The 16,092-nt window shown below is 39.5% G+C and overlaps 1 protein-coding gene and 1 long non-coding RNA gene across 2 annotated transcripts in view; one reads left to right on the plus strand and one right to left on the minus strand.

The window, feature by feature from the left end:
* The first annotated feature begins 2,304 nt into the window (after nucleotides 1–2,304).
* On the plus strand, nucleotides 2,305–7,478 carry LOC113946190. The gene is made up of 3 exons (XR_003527338.1): nucleotides 2,305–2,386; nucleotides 2,829–2,962; nucleotides 7,246–7,478. It is a non-coding gene; the product is annotated as an uncharacterized LOC113946190 (long non-coding RNA).
* AGPAT5 (1-acylglycerol-3-phosphate O-acyltransferase 5) overlaps nucleotides 4,121–16,092 on the minus strand; it is a 54,310-nt gene continuing 42,338 nt past the window's right edge. Inside the window, exons 7-8 of the mRNA XM_027641167.1 lie at nucleotides 8,376–8,499; nucleotides 4,121–6,689 (exon numbers count right to left, since the gene is read on the minus strand). Coding sequence (XP_027496968.1) covers nucleotides 6,464–6,689; nucleotides 8,376–8,499 — 350 coding nt within the window. The 3' untranslated portion in view covers nucleotides 4,121–6,463. The remainder of the gene's footprint in view (nucleotides 6,690–8,375; nucleotides 8,500–16,092) is intronic.

The following is a 16,092-nucleotide window of genomic DNA, read 5'->3' on the forward strand; positions in this document are numbered from 1 at the left end:
GTGTTCTAAGTATTTTGACTTCTTGAATCTCTTGTGGTTTTGTCAGGAATACAATTGACATATCAGGATATGTACGCACAATCTCTTATTACTGTTTAAACTTAGAAAACAATACTGTATCCTGTGCCAACAGGACTACTAAGGGCTATGCAAAATTATTTGTCAGCTCTTTGAAATACCTTTCCTTTTCTGGATAATAAAAACACTATTTCTCCAGCAGCTTCTACTTCTCTGTCTTTAAACAGTTGTGTGAATCAGGTTATTCACCTATGACTACAACCAAGTCCTAGCTACAAGTGCGTGGTTCCACAAAGAAGTATTTCTGCATTATAATTTAACTTCCCTGGCTGTAAAAACAGTGTGTGTTTTTTAAAAGTCTTTTCAACACTTGTCAGTATGTGACCATACTAATGCAATCCTTTGCAATCAACAGGAATTTATTAAAGCACCTTGATGTCAAACCAACTTTTTTTATACCTTGCACAACAAGAAGTGATGACTTCTTCATTTACAGAAGCCAAATAATGTTCACAGACTCTACAGACTAGAGGCAAATCTTTATAGTCTCTTTATCACACAAGACTTTAAAAAACTTGGGTGCAAAGTAGCATAAAGGCAATGTCATTTTCTGAACCTACAGTGTTTATGCTAAAAGTGCAATAGGATACTATAGGAAATGCAAATCCCTGTTAAACCATAAGTGACAACCTTAACGAGGGACTGTTATGCATACAGCATGAAAAGTAATTTAACTTAATACCTCCAGTTCAGGTTTCAGCCTTGAGTACTCTGCATATTCTTCTATTTGTGCCTAACAATGTTGAACAGCATTTGATACTTTTGGGATCATTACAGTGTCAACTCTCCCATCTTGGCCAACTGCAAATTAAATTCTCTGTAGCTGTTTCCTCTGTGGTCCCAAATGGATGAAAGTTTTGCACAGCTGAGTAAGGCCAGGGGCCAGCTATATCCAAAAATTGAAAACTGCTTTGGCAATTTCAGCCTTCGTGTCTCTGAAGGAGGCAGGGAAGGAGGGCCTTGGTGTGGAGTGTGGGACCACAACAGCCATAGTGGTGACAAGGTCTGCTAGTGCCCATGAAGTGTCAGGCTCACTCCTAACATAGAAAGACACTTCAAATATATGGCATTTTAGGGTGGAACCCTTCCCATTTTCCTCTTTCTATAAGCACAGCCTGGAGGCTACAGCTGCCTGCACACTGGTGTGAGCTGTGGGCCATCTCTGGTTCCACCTTGTTCATAGGGCAGTTCAGAAATGTCCCAGGGCTGAAGCTGAATGCAGAAATTCATACACCCAGCCAGTGTCTTTGGCACCAGTTACAGTCATGCTGGCCCTACAAATCTTAAAATCGTTTCCAACCTTGTGAGGTGAAAAGCAGCACTGGGGATGCCCTGAGGATATGGAGTGCTGGGGAAAGTAAAACAGCTCTGGTCTTTCTCAGGCCAGGAGTTGTTTGAGACCATATGTCCTACTTCCCATTCCAGTGACTGTGCTTTGATGCCCAAAGTAGGCATAACCCTCCAACCTGTTCCTCATCCATGTTTCAAAGAACCAATGAGCCCCAGCCCATCTTATGGAGAGAACACCATATCCTGTATACTTTGCAAACAAACCAAGAGTGTTTTAGGATCTACCATTCTCCAAACCCCTTGGTACTGGCAGCCCAGTGATGGTGATGCCTGTCTTAGTCTGTAGTGGTGGGACTGGGACTTGAGGGGCCTGTTTTCTGCAGAGGCTTTGTGGGGAGCCTGGCAGCTCAGACCAGCAGCTCTGTCGGCCACTGCATGGCCAAGAGAACTGGCAGCAACTTCTGCCCCTGAACATCAGCATCCTCTGTAGGTTCTCTGGGCCAGTCGGGCAAACAGGTTGAAAAGGCTCTGGTTCCAATAAGTCACCCAGAGAACACAAACAGAGGCATCAGAATGTCCTTCACAGGCAGAATGGCTGTGAAATAGTTTGTACAGGCATAACTAACTGAACTTTCACATCACAAATACGACCCAGGAACAAGTCACTATTTTTCAGGGGTACGTCTAGTCTTTGCATTTACTTACAGCTATGCAAACTGCCTAACAGTGAAAAGCACACTCTGGCAGAGACAGGAGTGAGATCCATCCTGGATGTCAAACACAGATGTTACAAAATCCCAGAATGGTTTTGGTTGGGAGGGACCTTAAAGACCATCTAGTTCCAACCCCTCTGCCATGGCCAGGGACACCTTCTACTAGACCAGGTTGCTCAGAACTCAACAACTGTTTTCTCAACAGCAACACCTCCTTCCAGCCCACCAGCAACAGACTCCAGTGTTTCCACTGGCTTCTGCCCACCAAATGCCAGTCCTCCTAAGGAGGATGTGCCCTGAAAGAGGTGGGTACCAGTGGCTTGTCTGTCAGCAGTTTATCAGAGTGAAAACAAACAGGGAAATTCTTCAAGTCCAGGAGGAGAATGGAGGAAACCCAAGATTCACATCAGTTTTAGAAGTCCTGAGGGGACTCCTCATTAGGAAAACAACAGACCAGTCAGCCTGGTGTAGGGCTGCAGATCTGGGACTCAAACTGAACAGGTAGGAGGTACGCTCAGTAGGCTGACTGGGAAACTGCTCCCCACACAGAAAACAAATCTTCCCTAGAATCAATCAGATGTAGTCATGCCTGACTGGAGCTGATGTTTCTAATTTTTTATTTTTTTTTAAAATTAGATTATTGTTGCTTTTCCTTCCCTGGATTTGTTCTGTGTTTTGTTTTACTTGTGTGAGTTTTGCCATTATACAAACTTAAAACAACAATTTCTTCTTTTGTCTTATGCTCAGCATATCATGCAACTCACTTCACTGGGACCACAGAGCTCCAAATTGATGAGACAGGCACGAACAAGAAAATGAGGACAAGAGTAACCCCACTGTGTTTGCTTCAAGCCCTGCTAAAAAGTGACCTAGAACTGCAGGTTAGGACCAAACTGTGGTTTCCAATTTTAGAAAGGAAAAGCCTTTATAAAGCAGGTGCCAAGATCTTGAACCTATTAGCTGGTTTTCTATTGCCTTTCTGTCTGTCATTAAAAGTGTTTTTTTATTTGGAGGTGGTGAGAGAAATATCTTTTTTAAAAATTTTTAACACTAAAACAAAAATCCCAAGCCTGGTCCTGGTTCCCTTCATTATCCAACCCCAAACTCGTTATCTCTCTCTCACTTGAAGTGAGTATATATATTCTATGCATGCTAAAATAATCAGGGGCCAATTTTTAAGTACTAAAAGAAGTTTTACAGTTATGTTACATTTGACTGAAAGGAGAAAAAACAAGTATTACAGTAAAAAATGCTTCAGAGGAGCTAGCAAAGGACTGCAGCAGGCTGGAGCCCCTTACATGTCCCTCCTCAGTCATTTCTTCACTCTATTATCACTCAATGTTTTCTGTCACTTCACTTTTTGTGTTCTCTGTTATTTAAGTTAATGTTTCTTTACCAGCCTTTCCCCAAAAGTAAACAGAAGCATATCATTGTAGAATTAGCACATAGTGGTGGTCTTGCAAGTTTTACATACCGTGCATGTATATGAACAGAGCAGTACTTGTGGTGTAGAGGGAAACTGCTGTTATGAAAGGCACTGACAGAGCTGGCAAAAGAGGTTTTTGAAATATGGGTCCATCTGAGATTTAACACATCACTAAAACTCTGGTGGCATTTGCTACCAAGATATACTTCAGGTATTTGCAATACCTCTTCCCTCCCCTTGGGTCTGTCCACACTGTCTGCCAATGTGTCAGGCCAAGGCCTGAAGGCCAATTCCTGGACAGGACTGTGGTCCTGCACACTAATGAACATTACTAAACCTGTGAAGTTGGTGCAGGTGTTCATGAGTGAAAAGCTATTGCAGTTTGACCCACCTGGTGGTGTGTTGCATTGGAACAAGCACAAATCAATTTTAATGCATTTCTAGCTGCAATGGAAAAAAAATCACAAAGTTGTTTTCTTTCAAATGACTGCTTCTCACACAAGTTTTTCCATCAAGAACTCAAAACCACACTCGTAGCCTTTGTGTAAGCAGTTCCTATTAACCAAGCTACAAACATGAAAGTGCAGAAAAAATTGAACAAGTAGACAGGACAGAAAAGTTGAATGAGCATTGGCTCTTCTTATTTTAATGAAGAAATATTTCAAGTTAATATCAGTGCATATTTAGAAATAGCATGTGATACTCCCAATGCCAAATACAACAGCAAATTACAGTTTCAAAACTTTATAAATGAATGGCAAGGAAAAAAAAAAGATTAACAGAGAGGATAAGGTTCAAAATAAACATCCTGTTTGTTTGCTGCACTGTGTCAATTATATTCCTGGTACTTACACAGCAAGAGTGATCCAGTATTTCATGGTAATTAGGCTCTCCAAAATAGCAGTTATTTTCCTACAAATGAATTAAGCTGTTTGCATTTATTTTTGATGTATAATTAAATGTTATTCTTAGCTGTTACAAAGAAATTTAGTCATGTCAGAGTAAAATTTCATTCCATGACTGAAAAAATCACACTAACATAGGAACACTGCCTTCTGGTTATACCCACTGGTAACAGTCAGCTGAGAATAGGAAGAACTACGTGTAAGCACATTTGGCTGTTACATAAAATGGCTTTTTTTTTTCTGTTTCACAGCCTCATAACAATACTGTTTTTCAACATTGTTCCCAGTCATTGTTTTCAAAATGGTTCATCAACATATCCTGAATCAATCACCGATATAAATAACTCCAGTGACAAAATCCATTATGAAAGGACACAGAACTTCAAACTGAAAGTTGTACTGAATGATTTTAAGGTGGAACTGTAATAACTGTAATTACTTTATAAGGTAAAAAAAAAAAAAAAGAAAAAACACACAATAAAAGCCGTATCTTTAATTAACTGGCAATGATGGAATCTGAAAAACTGAGATGTAATTTTAAGAGATGTCTAATTCACAATGGACTGTAAAGCAAGACAAATCATACTGAAGCTAGAGAGAGATGCACATTTAAAGCTTACAAGTGTTATATAAAAATATTTTCTAGTTTTTTCATTTTGATACAAGAAGTCCAATTCCCTAATGGAAGAAGATAAAATACATCCTCTTTCCTACCCCATTGCTGTACATATAGACTGTTCCCTGGATATCAGGAAATGGCTTTTCCCCAACAAAAATACCAGCCTTGGGAATCGCAGACTTTCTGATAGTCAGGGTTTGTAGATTTTGCTTCTTAAAGTATACTTTCAAGCAGGTGAAATACTGACAGGATATGCATTTTGTTCACTACTAATCTACTGTGCAAATCATATACATTGACTCTGTAACTTCAATCCAGCTGCAGTCTGCATCACCTAGAATGACTGTGAATCTTACTGTGATACTACAGCATGGAGATGACTGCCAGGTTATGAAATATCAGGCTAAATCAGATTAGTGGGAAAGGCACATGCTTGGGATTTAGCAGGAACACCTGAAGGTTCCTTGTTACCGTACCCTTACGCTCCTGGAGTTACAATAATTCTGTGCACTACCCAAACAACAAAGTTTGCTTCCAGAAAATTGTGAGGTAACAGGAAACTTCTGCTTATGGCACGTACACATGAAAGGTCTGTGAGTTCAGCTGAAACACTTGAGGTGGTAGGGATAACAGACACAAGGGAGGCTACAGTCTGGTTAGGCCAGAAACAAAAACTTAACATTTTGTTATACCACGTACATTCCTTTTATGCACAAACACAAGGTGCGCAAAATAAACTGTTTGCTCAGTACAATTTAATGTTTTGCATATGTAAAATAATCACCTAATACTGCAATATAATCAAAAATCATGCACTAGATAAACAGAGCTGCTTCTCCATGAACAGTAGTTCTCGGGAACATTTTATTCTGCTTCAGGTAACATCTCATGATTTGCTAGCTTACGCAGTCCCTTTTAAAGAACACAGTATTTAGCTAAAACTGAAGAGCAAAATTAAAAAAAAAAAAAGAAGCTTTGATTTTATTTGTGATACAGCTGGGACAGATGCAACTGAGCTGCTCCAATGCACGAAAGAACAACAAAAATTCAACATGAATATCAGAAGAATAAATATATACCCTAAATTAAGCTCTGTAAATACATTCACAGGTCCACTTAAGACACCCTTATGCATAATTCATACTTCTCCAAATCTGCAGAGAGAGATGGATGTTAGTTCACGGGGAAAGCAATTTATCATATGACTCGGTTTATCTGTCATTATTCCAGCAAAAATCAGTAGCAAATCTGAAAATCTACATTACTTTTCCCCAGACCAACCACACAGAGGCTTAAGTCACAAAATCTATTATTTCCAATATTTGACCAATAAGGCTTTATTTACACTTTTTTTTCTATAAAGTCAGGAAAAGGTTTGGTGCAATGTACAAGAAAAGACTGCACATTTCACCAACTGGAGACTAACATCTGCTTATGGTTTAATGCTAACCCAGAGGCAGCCAATTAAAGTCCCATATATCCATGTTTTTACATAAAGTTTCCTTCCAGATTCTGTCAGAAGCATACTAGCAGTCAGGCCACCTAAAAACAGCAAAGATGGCAAAGTTTTCTTGAGGCTTAGTTTGGAATGAACACTTTTTCCAGGGAATTTATTTCTTCTTTTAGAATCCTTCGCATCATAAAATTCTATTAGTAACCTAAAAGCAGAGAAAAGGAGATGGTTAAAGTCATACAGGAGTGTAAGGCATTTTAAGCAACTTACACTTTCCTCCAGTAACTGCTTCTAATCACACATTATTGAACAAATGATCTCACCATGTGTAGCAGCTCATCTGTAGCAAGTTGAAACAATGAGTACACCTTACGAACATGTTGCATGTCAGAGTACTCAGTCTGAACGCTTGTAAGCAATAGAGGTATATTTTCCTTGGGGACTAATTTTAACAGTGAACATAAAAATTGAAAAGAATCCTTTTCATTCAGCATTTAGCTTAAAAGCCCATAACACTGAGCAGTATTGTAGGACAAAACAACACACAGATCATCATTGGACGAGGAAAAACCATCTTCATAAAATAAACTAATAAATAACTAGGGCTCACAAGACGCTAAATACATCGGAAGCTAAACATGCAGGAGTAAAATGCTACACCACTGGTTTAGTGGTAACTATTTTCCTCCTACTTTTAAAAACCTTTAATAAATGGATCTGGAAATTCTGGGGTTTTAACTATCTCTAAATTTGCCTGACAGATTCCTTTGGTCCCAGGAAAGATGTTCCAGTGAACAAGAGCCTACAATGAGACAATCAGGGTTCAGTTTTGCTTGTCTTCACCAGACAACTAAAGGGACAGACACTGGGCAGTCTTTTATTTTATGTATCACCTCCTTGTCTATATAAATTAAATCCACACTTTCTTCCTTTCTAAAGTGAAGAAAAGTTTTTTAGTGATTTTAAATGTCTAAGACACTTTAGTAACGGTGCCATGCTTACAGTCATGTTAACTTTTACATGAATTCAAAGTTCACAGGAGAAATGAATACATTTTTTACTTCCATGAAGTGTGAGATTGGCAGAACAATTTTAAAGCAGAACATAACTGAAGAATCAGGGAAATTTCTGTCTCACATAAAGTATTCAAGGATTTAGAAAGTAAACAGATGTAGCTCCTTAAGTTGGACTTAATGGCAAATAAAACCATCATCTCTCAAACAATATTTAAATCCCACATTGAGGTACAAAGCCCCTCCAGAGAACAAGGTCCCCTAGGATCTCCTGCATATGTTCACTAGTGAACTTCTCTGGAGATGCTGGAGGGAGCCAGGCACTTTAGTTCTGCCACAATTAAAAAATGGACAAATGAAACTTCTACTTCACCTTGTTTCCCTAGTGAAGGTAGGGATTTTGGGGTTAATTGTGTTTTTATCCAGTTGATGTCTGGATAAAATGTAAACAATTTTGGCAGAAGAGATTAGATCAAGACCTGCCTTTAACTCCAACTTAAAACTCACTACAAGGAGAGAATCACACTGCTTTTTTTTGCTTGCCTACCACAGGCATCTTACATTCTTGGCTATACAGGACTCAACTACAAGCAGATAAACGGAGAGTATTCAAATGAATATGAGTCTTGCCTGGAACACAAGACTCACACCTCTTCAATCTAAGGAAGGTCAAAACCCCAGGAATCCCAACCTCCTGAGCAAAAGGTTTAAGCAGAAGGTTCTGATACGTTATATGCACAGGAATACCAACATCACCCTCTCTTCAGAGAGCCTTAAAGCTGGTACTGCTGGTAACACAGAAATCAAGGGTGTATCTGTTAATACAAAAGAAGTAAGACAGACTGTTGAAACAGGAAGTTCTACATATTTCTACTCACTTATCCTTTATTTCAAAACGTTCATGAAGCCACCTTCTCATATACATCTGCTCTTCTGGAATGTCCTTCAGCTCAATTCGGTCAATGAAAATATGAACTCTTGGGCATTCCTTACAAAGAAACTCTAAAAAGAGAGCAAAACAACAGAACTGAGTCACAAAAACACTGTAGGGCATTTCTTTGTCTAAAATACACCAAAAAAATTGGTCTGTGCATGCCTTGGAAGCCTAACTTCAGTGCTCAAAAGCCTCCCCTCCTTATGATCAGATCCTGAGCACTTCGCTGAACTTAGAAACCACCTGCCCTACACACTTCAAACAGTGGACCATTGTAGGAGCAGGTGTTCAGCGAAAGGCCCCAGAGATCACATGAAACATGGAAGAATTGTCCTAAAATGCACCCTGCTAACTGTAAAATGCTGTGCTTGAAAACATTATGCTCTACCTCAGCAGCAATCTACTCATTCAGTAGTGTGGGATGCAGTAACTTTGATACTGTAGTTATCCATCCTGCAATCTTCTTAGTAGTCCTCTTTGCTTGTCCTTTTTAAAATCTAAATTTTGTTTGCTCCTGGATTGGAATTACAGTGATTTCCCAAAGCATCTCCAGAAGAAAGTATGCTTCAGTTTAAGCAATAATCTATAATTACAAAGTATAAGAGGGCAAAAGACTCAGAAAAAAATGATGCTTTCTATTTTTTATCCCTTCATTTTTCTTCTGTCTTACAAAGCTCGAGACAGCCCTATTGTAATTCCCCTCCCCCATTTCCTCAATTTGTCCCTAGAAAAATTTACCAAGCAAGCATTAATGAAAAACAAAACCCCATTACTCAAATAGCCTTGTGGGATTTCTTACAACTAATAAGTGGTAAAAATACTGTGCATGACTATTGTGATATACTGCACATTGTAAAATACTATGTTTATTGTAACCACTGTGAAATCCTGTGCAGTATGTATTGGTAACCATCTGCATTTACCAGTAGCAAGGGGTGCTGCAGTAACCATGACATCTCTGTACAGAGAGATGCATGATGTGAAGATGGAAGTCTTCAGAAATTTGGACAGTTTTCATATTTTGGAAATGGACCAGAAGTGCCTTCCTACAATACAGACAAACAACAAATGTAACACAGAGAGGGTGGTCCCTTTAGGTTGTTGACATTTTTGGACAGCAGTGCAGATGTACAGAAGACTTTGACCCATAACTGTTAGGGGTATCTTGAGGAGTGAATGTGCAAAATAATTGCTGCGACATGTACATCTTTATTGTTGTCTGCCAAAGCAGATATCCCTGTATTTATTTTTCATCTTTACAGGATTACTGATTTGGAAGGACTTTGTTGTAAAAGCAGTCCTTATCATATACTAGAAATTGCCTTAAGGAATTTTAAAAGCCTGTTCATGCAAATGTGTATGTGTGCTTGCAGAGGGGGAGGGAAGGAGAAGAGATAAAGAGATCACTGAAGTCTTATGGCAGTTTGATGCACAAATCTGTAAGGTGCTGTGTGTGGTTCTGTCTAGAGTTCACGCATAGAGAGCCCTTCACCAAACTGCACCGTAACGTAAAGGGAGCAACACGGCCCCGCACCATCAGCTGGGGAAATGGCTGAGGGCTCCCAGCAGGCACAAGTCAACCTCAGCCATGCAGCAGCAAACACAGCTGGCACCAGAAGGTTCCTGGCAGAGCCTTCTCCTAACTACAGCTATTAGATGGCAGGCAAGTTAAGTACTTGGAGTCCGGAATGGCGGTACAGGTAGACATTTTCTTCAGGTTTATGTGCAATGCTTTTACTAACCACAAAGAAATCAGAGTTCTTTTATCTAAAAGCAGGTTTTTCCTCTTGCTTTAATGAGAAGAAAGGATTTTCCAAACCTGTTTCTCCAAGGATACTACCCAGGCCCCTACATGAAGGTCATTGACTATATGATCACCTAAAAGCATACTATTAATATTTTAAAATGACAGATGTATTATCCATGTCTTAAACGCTTATGATGTTCACTGATGTATAAATCCTCTTTTGAATGGCATTACTATTAAGTGGAACATTCTAACAACATGCAGAACTGTATCTAGAAAACAAATGCCTGGAAGCCAGATGATACAGTCTTTTTCTGCACTAGACTCCTATAAAAAGCATCTATGGTATGCATATTCAGCTAGAGCTCAAGATCCAGCTTTAAAAGATATTTGAAACATTCTGTGCATTTTCTACTGTATGTTTCTTTTGCTTCATAGTACATAGGTTGTTCTGCATAGGAACAAACAAGTCTTTACTGATGTTACTTATAACCTCAGTTATAAATTATTAAGGGAAATTATAAGCCAATCAAAATTCAAGACATAAGTATTTCTAAAGAAACACCTTACCTCCATCCCAAGCTGAAATGTAGCGGTTCTACAAATCTGCTTGGACAGCCAAAAACCTCCACAAATACCTGAGAGTTGCTGCTCGCTTTCTACCTTGTGCCCAAGTGCCAATGCAAGTTGACTCTTACCACTTCCCACTCTGGTCTTCTTCAAACAATCTAAATTGAGTCCCCAGATGTGAAGATCCTAAAACTTTGTCATAATTTCCCACCTTTGTAAATGCCAATGCTTTCTTCCACAGCCTTACTCTCCCTTGCAGTTTGAGCTTAGTACAACCTCACTGAAGGCTGTGGGATCTGCTACTGCAGGTGCTCCCCTGGAGAGGGTCATGATTCCCACACATCGATTCAAGGCCCTTTTATCCAAAGTCTGGGCAACCAGGACATCTGCAGATAATACCATAATGCATGCAATCCAGCACATCAGGGAATCTCACTAGTCTTTAATTATCCAATTCATATCAGGGTTTAATGCAATTAATCCACCTTTTTTTCCAATCCAACTTTTTCCAATCTACAATGTCACTGCAATCACATAAGAACACCAGCGAATAAGGACAATATATTGAGGTCGATTTTGAGAAGAAACAGCTGGATTTTATCACCACAACCTCTAAAGGTTAGTGGTGGTCCCACGACTCCTAATTTCACATTAGCTTAACTCCCCAAAGACTTATGCAATTAAGCTAAGAAACAAAATCTTATTGAAGCAATTTATTATGTTCAAATTACATCTAACTTCAGGGACACTAGCCCTTAAGGCCAACATCTTACAGGCTTTTCAGATTCCTAAACTTGCCAGGATTTGTTGTAATTAACAGCAGGAACAAGCAAGCCTGAACTTTCCTCCAAGAGACAAACCATAAGTGCAAACCATGCATTACAAGCAAACATTATGTTGGGGAAAGCATTAGCCAATCAAGAATTGTGTACCAATTGGGTTAAATGAATGCTAACAACTTGTGTGGGAGCCAAGTGGATTGACTTTTGTGTAGGAGATAATTTCCTAATAAAACTTTCTATCTGGCTAAATAACAGATACAAGCACAGAATGTTTATAATGCTTCTAATGGTCAACCACAGCAGAAGGAAGGAATTGAAAATAATAAGGTGGATTGAGCATTTTTTTCCCTTAGACTGTGACACTGTGTCCTTCCTTCTGTGGGACAGGTTTCACACTAACACAGGGCTGAAGGATTCAGTGCAGAATTAGGATTAATGAATGAGGTGCAGCAGTCTCCAGGAAAGGAATTGGATTCATAAGATTTTTAATTGCAAACCAATGTTTGGAGCTTCCACAAAATTCTGACAGTTCTCAACTCCTCACCTTCAGAAGCCAATTAATTGTTTGGAATTACCAGCATTACCAGGGAAACTGAGGGAAAAGAGAAGCTCCAAAGCATAGACATATCTTAATTGAAAAGGGACATACAAATGGCCTCAGACCACCCTCCCCTTAATACTACCAGAGAGGTTCATTCCACCACTCCAAACTATTTGCCTTGCCCCTTAAGAAAGTTGTGACAGTGGCATTACACTTAAGCAGATATTCCAGTTTTCAATTACTAATGAGGTCTATTTTTATATGCACTTTAAATACGACGGCAATAAAGTAGCTCAGATTTCAACCTCCTACATTGGCTCTTTTACTGCAGTGTAATTATTGCCAAGTCCTTCAAAATTAAGAAAGGACAAACTGAAACCTGACATCATCGTGTTCACTTAAAGACTCCAAAATTCTCTCCTGTTTTAACAGATTTCAGTAATGTTTGTGATAAATTGATAGTGATATCAAAGAAATCTGAAATTTGAATAATGTATATTTATTCTAACTAGCCTTTCAAATGTTTAAAAGTATGTCTCTTCAGTAAGAGAACATTGTGTGTTGTGGTGTATATAGTTTTACAGGCAAACCCATGACAGCAAAGACATTCCTCTCTGAACTGTAGATGCTTTCTTCTCCACTTTTTAAATTTTCACTAGTCAGGACTTTAGTGTTTAGCTATCAAAGCAGTTTGTAAAATATCTCCTCCTCAAAGAAAGAAATCCCATCTCTCCACTTCCATTTACTTTGTACACCAAATTAACAATCAAACAGAAAAACAAACACAAATTTAAGTGCCACATTGTTTCTCAGCTTTGTGTGTTCCATCACCTCAAGTTGAGCTGACAGGAAACTATTTCACAACTTACTCCAACAAAATAAAGCAGCGGTGCAGCAAAGTGGCACCAGACAGGAAAGCAAACATCCAGGGCCAGCAAAGGTTGCTCAGAGGAGTTAACCTGGGCAGCAGTGGAGGAGCAGGATGCGCCAGTACCTGCAGGTACTGCTGATGTAGGGAAGCATGCAGGGGGTGTTGTGCAGGCTTGACTGAAGCTCACAGGCAGGAGGGAAGCCTGGGACCTAAGGAATAGCCCTTTCAGGAATACTGACAATCCCCTGTGGAAGGCCTGCCATGCACACAGAGATCAGAGCCTCCATGCATCCAGAAGGGGCATGGCATAAGGAATAAGTGACTTAGGGGCTGGAGGATGTTCTGAGGTGAGAAACAGGATGCACCTGAATCATTATGAAGCTGCAAAAACTGAAAAAGTTAGAGACCGTCTGGACTGGCAGTTAGGGAAGGCTGACGGTCAGGAAAAGCAGCCTGTCCATAGGGATGTGGCATGAGGTAGATGTAGATAAAATTCAATGTGAGGGCAAAACTCAGAAGTTTACCAACACACATGTAGCTGTGTACCAATACAAGATGCCTAAATATGAAGACAGAACAAGAATTACTGGCACCAAGAGATCACCCCTGTAAGGCAAGTACCCAGGGGCCTTGCAGCAGCAGGCAATGTTACCAGGCTACCGGATTTCTAGGACAAAAACACCAGAGGAAAAAAAAGCCCAACAGATTGTTTCCTGGAACAACTAGTAACAAAACCCACATGAAAAGATGCCACTTCTGGTGTGGTCTTGAGTGGAGCACAGTGTTTGTAAGAAGTGCTCTGGAACCACAATACAATTAATTTCAGTGTTGTAGAGAAAGAATCTGCACAGAAATGCAGAATTTTGGGGGGTTGGCCTCTTCTCCCAGGCAACTAGCAATAGGACAAGAGGAAATGGCCTAAACTTGTACCAGGGAAGATTCAGGTTGGATATAAGTAAAAACTTCTTCACCAAAAGAGTCCTTAAGCATTGGAAGAGACTTGCCCAGGAAAGTGGTAAATTCACCATCCCTGGAAGTGTTCAAAAAATGAACAGATGTGGCACTTTGTGATATGGTTTAGTGGGCATGGTATTTGGTCAACGGCTGGACTTCACGATCTTAGAGGGTTTTCCAGATTTAATGATTCTGTGAATTAAAGGAACTATGTATTGGGAGGAAAGGCAAAGCATCAAAATACCCTGAAAGAAACAGTCCAAAAGAAGGCAACCTAGAGACTGGTAAAAAACCCCCAAAACACTAAATACCAAACCCCAGAAAAACTTGCAATAAAAACCCATGTAAAAGACATATAACACTGCAAAAGGAAAAGTCTGTGTAGGTCTGAAAAACACCTGTATGGCTTAATGGGAAAATTAAGGAGGCTACTACTATACTTCTACCTTCTTTTCCTCCTTGAGGAATGGAAAGCTTGTCCAAATAAGGAAAAGCCAAGAAACCACTCATGCCAAATGTAAACATAAACTTAAAAGGATCAAAAAGAAACTTGAAAAATGGCAAGGGTGCTCTATTTTAACTTTTTAAAATATATTAAAAGCAGTAAACCAGCTAGGCACTGGTGGGACTGCTGGAGGACAAAGGTGTGAAGAGTAGCACTCATGGTAAAGTATAAGCCCTTGCAAGAGAAGCTCAGATATTTGCTTGCAATATTTTCCTTACTGAAACTGTATGATTCCTGCACTCATTGCATTCTTTGTATCAGATCACTCAAAGGAACTAGATCAATAAGTAAACAGACAGAAAGTATTAGACTAAATAAATAAGTTTGATGTCAGGAAGTCACCAAGACCAGACAGCATTCATCCAAAAGCTCTCAAACTTGGACTTTGAAAACAAAGATGTGTAACCTATCATCACAAACAACCATTGTGCCATAAAAATGGGGAGTTCCCTTCTACAAATGAAGGCTTTAGAGATGATGCTGGGAAATACAAACTGAAGAGTCTTACATCCCTGAGTAAGATAGCAGGGTCTATAATAAGACCAGTAAGCACAGTGATAATCACACTTTGTTGAAAAAAAATTGGTGTGGATTCTGTAAAGGGAAACCCTGCCTCACCAATTTGCTGGATTTCTACAACAGTGTCAAGGAGCAGGCGGATAAAGGGGATTCACTGGACGTGCTATATTTGAATTTTCATAAAGCCTCTGACAGGGTTCCACACTGAAGGCTATTAAAGACATTAAGCTGCCATAGGATTAAAGGAAATGATGTTTTATAGACCAAAAGCTGCTTAAAGGAGAGGAAGCAAATGGAAGGACTTAAGGATGGAAAACATTCGACAACTGGGGTCCTCCAGGGATCAATGCTAGGACTGGTTTTACTCTGTGTCATCACTGATGAGTCGAAGAAGGGAGCAAACAGCGAAGTCTCCAGTTTTTCACATTTCTTTCAGAAGATCCTAGGCTCTTATGGGTAGTCAAACGCTGGCTCAACTCCAAAAGGACCTCAAAGCTGAACAAACAGGGTGAAAATGGGGCAGCCAAGCTTCAGTGTAAACAAACATGGGGAAAAAAACCGCTTAAACTCTGATTACATGATGCTTAACTTGGAATTGGTGGTTACAATTTGGGAGTTGCTGACCCTTCCCTGAAGCCATCCTCTCAGTTGTGCAGCAGCAGTCCCAAATCCCCCAAATACTGGGCAGCACCAGGAAGGACATTGAGAACAGGGCAAAGATACAGAAAAGATTATAAATCCACATTTTAAATATTGTGTGCAGTTCTGATCTCTGTAGCTGAAGGAGGATGTAGCAGACTCAGAAAAGACAGAAAAAAGGCCACAGAAAAAGGTTATGACAGCTTAAAAAAAAATATATATATATATATAAATCCTGAAGATAGCAGTTCAGAAATATAGCTCCACAAATCCTGCAAATTCAAGGGTAAATCATCACTTGTCTGTACCTTCCTGAAGATGCCTAGATCTAAAGAATCTTTTAAAGTTATTATTAGAATGTGGTACGTATAGTTTTCTATACAGATATTAGCACTGGAGAGCAGCAGTGTCACTTTAAGCTGTCTTGCTGATCCAAAATAGTATTTGATGAAGACCCACAGTACTTGCATATTATAGTTCACTGAAACAATCTTCGAGTGGCTTTAATCTGTTATTTTAACAGATGCACTCTG

This window comes from Corapipo altera, unplaced genomic scaffold, assembly GCF_003945725.1.
Source record: "Corapipo altera isolate COAL_440 unplaced genomic scaffold, ASM394572v1 46, whole genome shotgun sequence".
NCBI classification, from domain to species: domain Eukaryota; kingdom Metazoa; phylum Chordata; class Aves; order Passeriformes; family Pipridae; genus Corapipo; species Corapipo altera.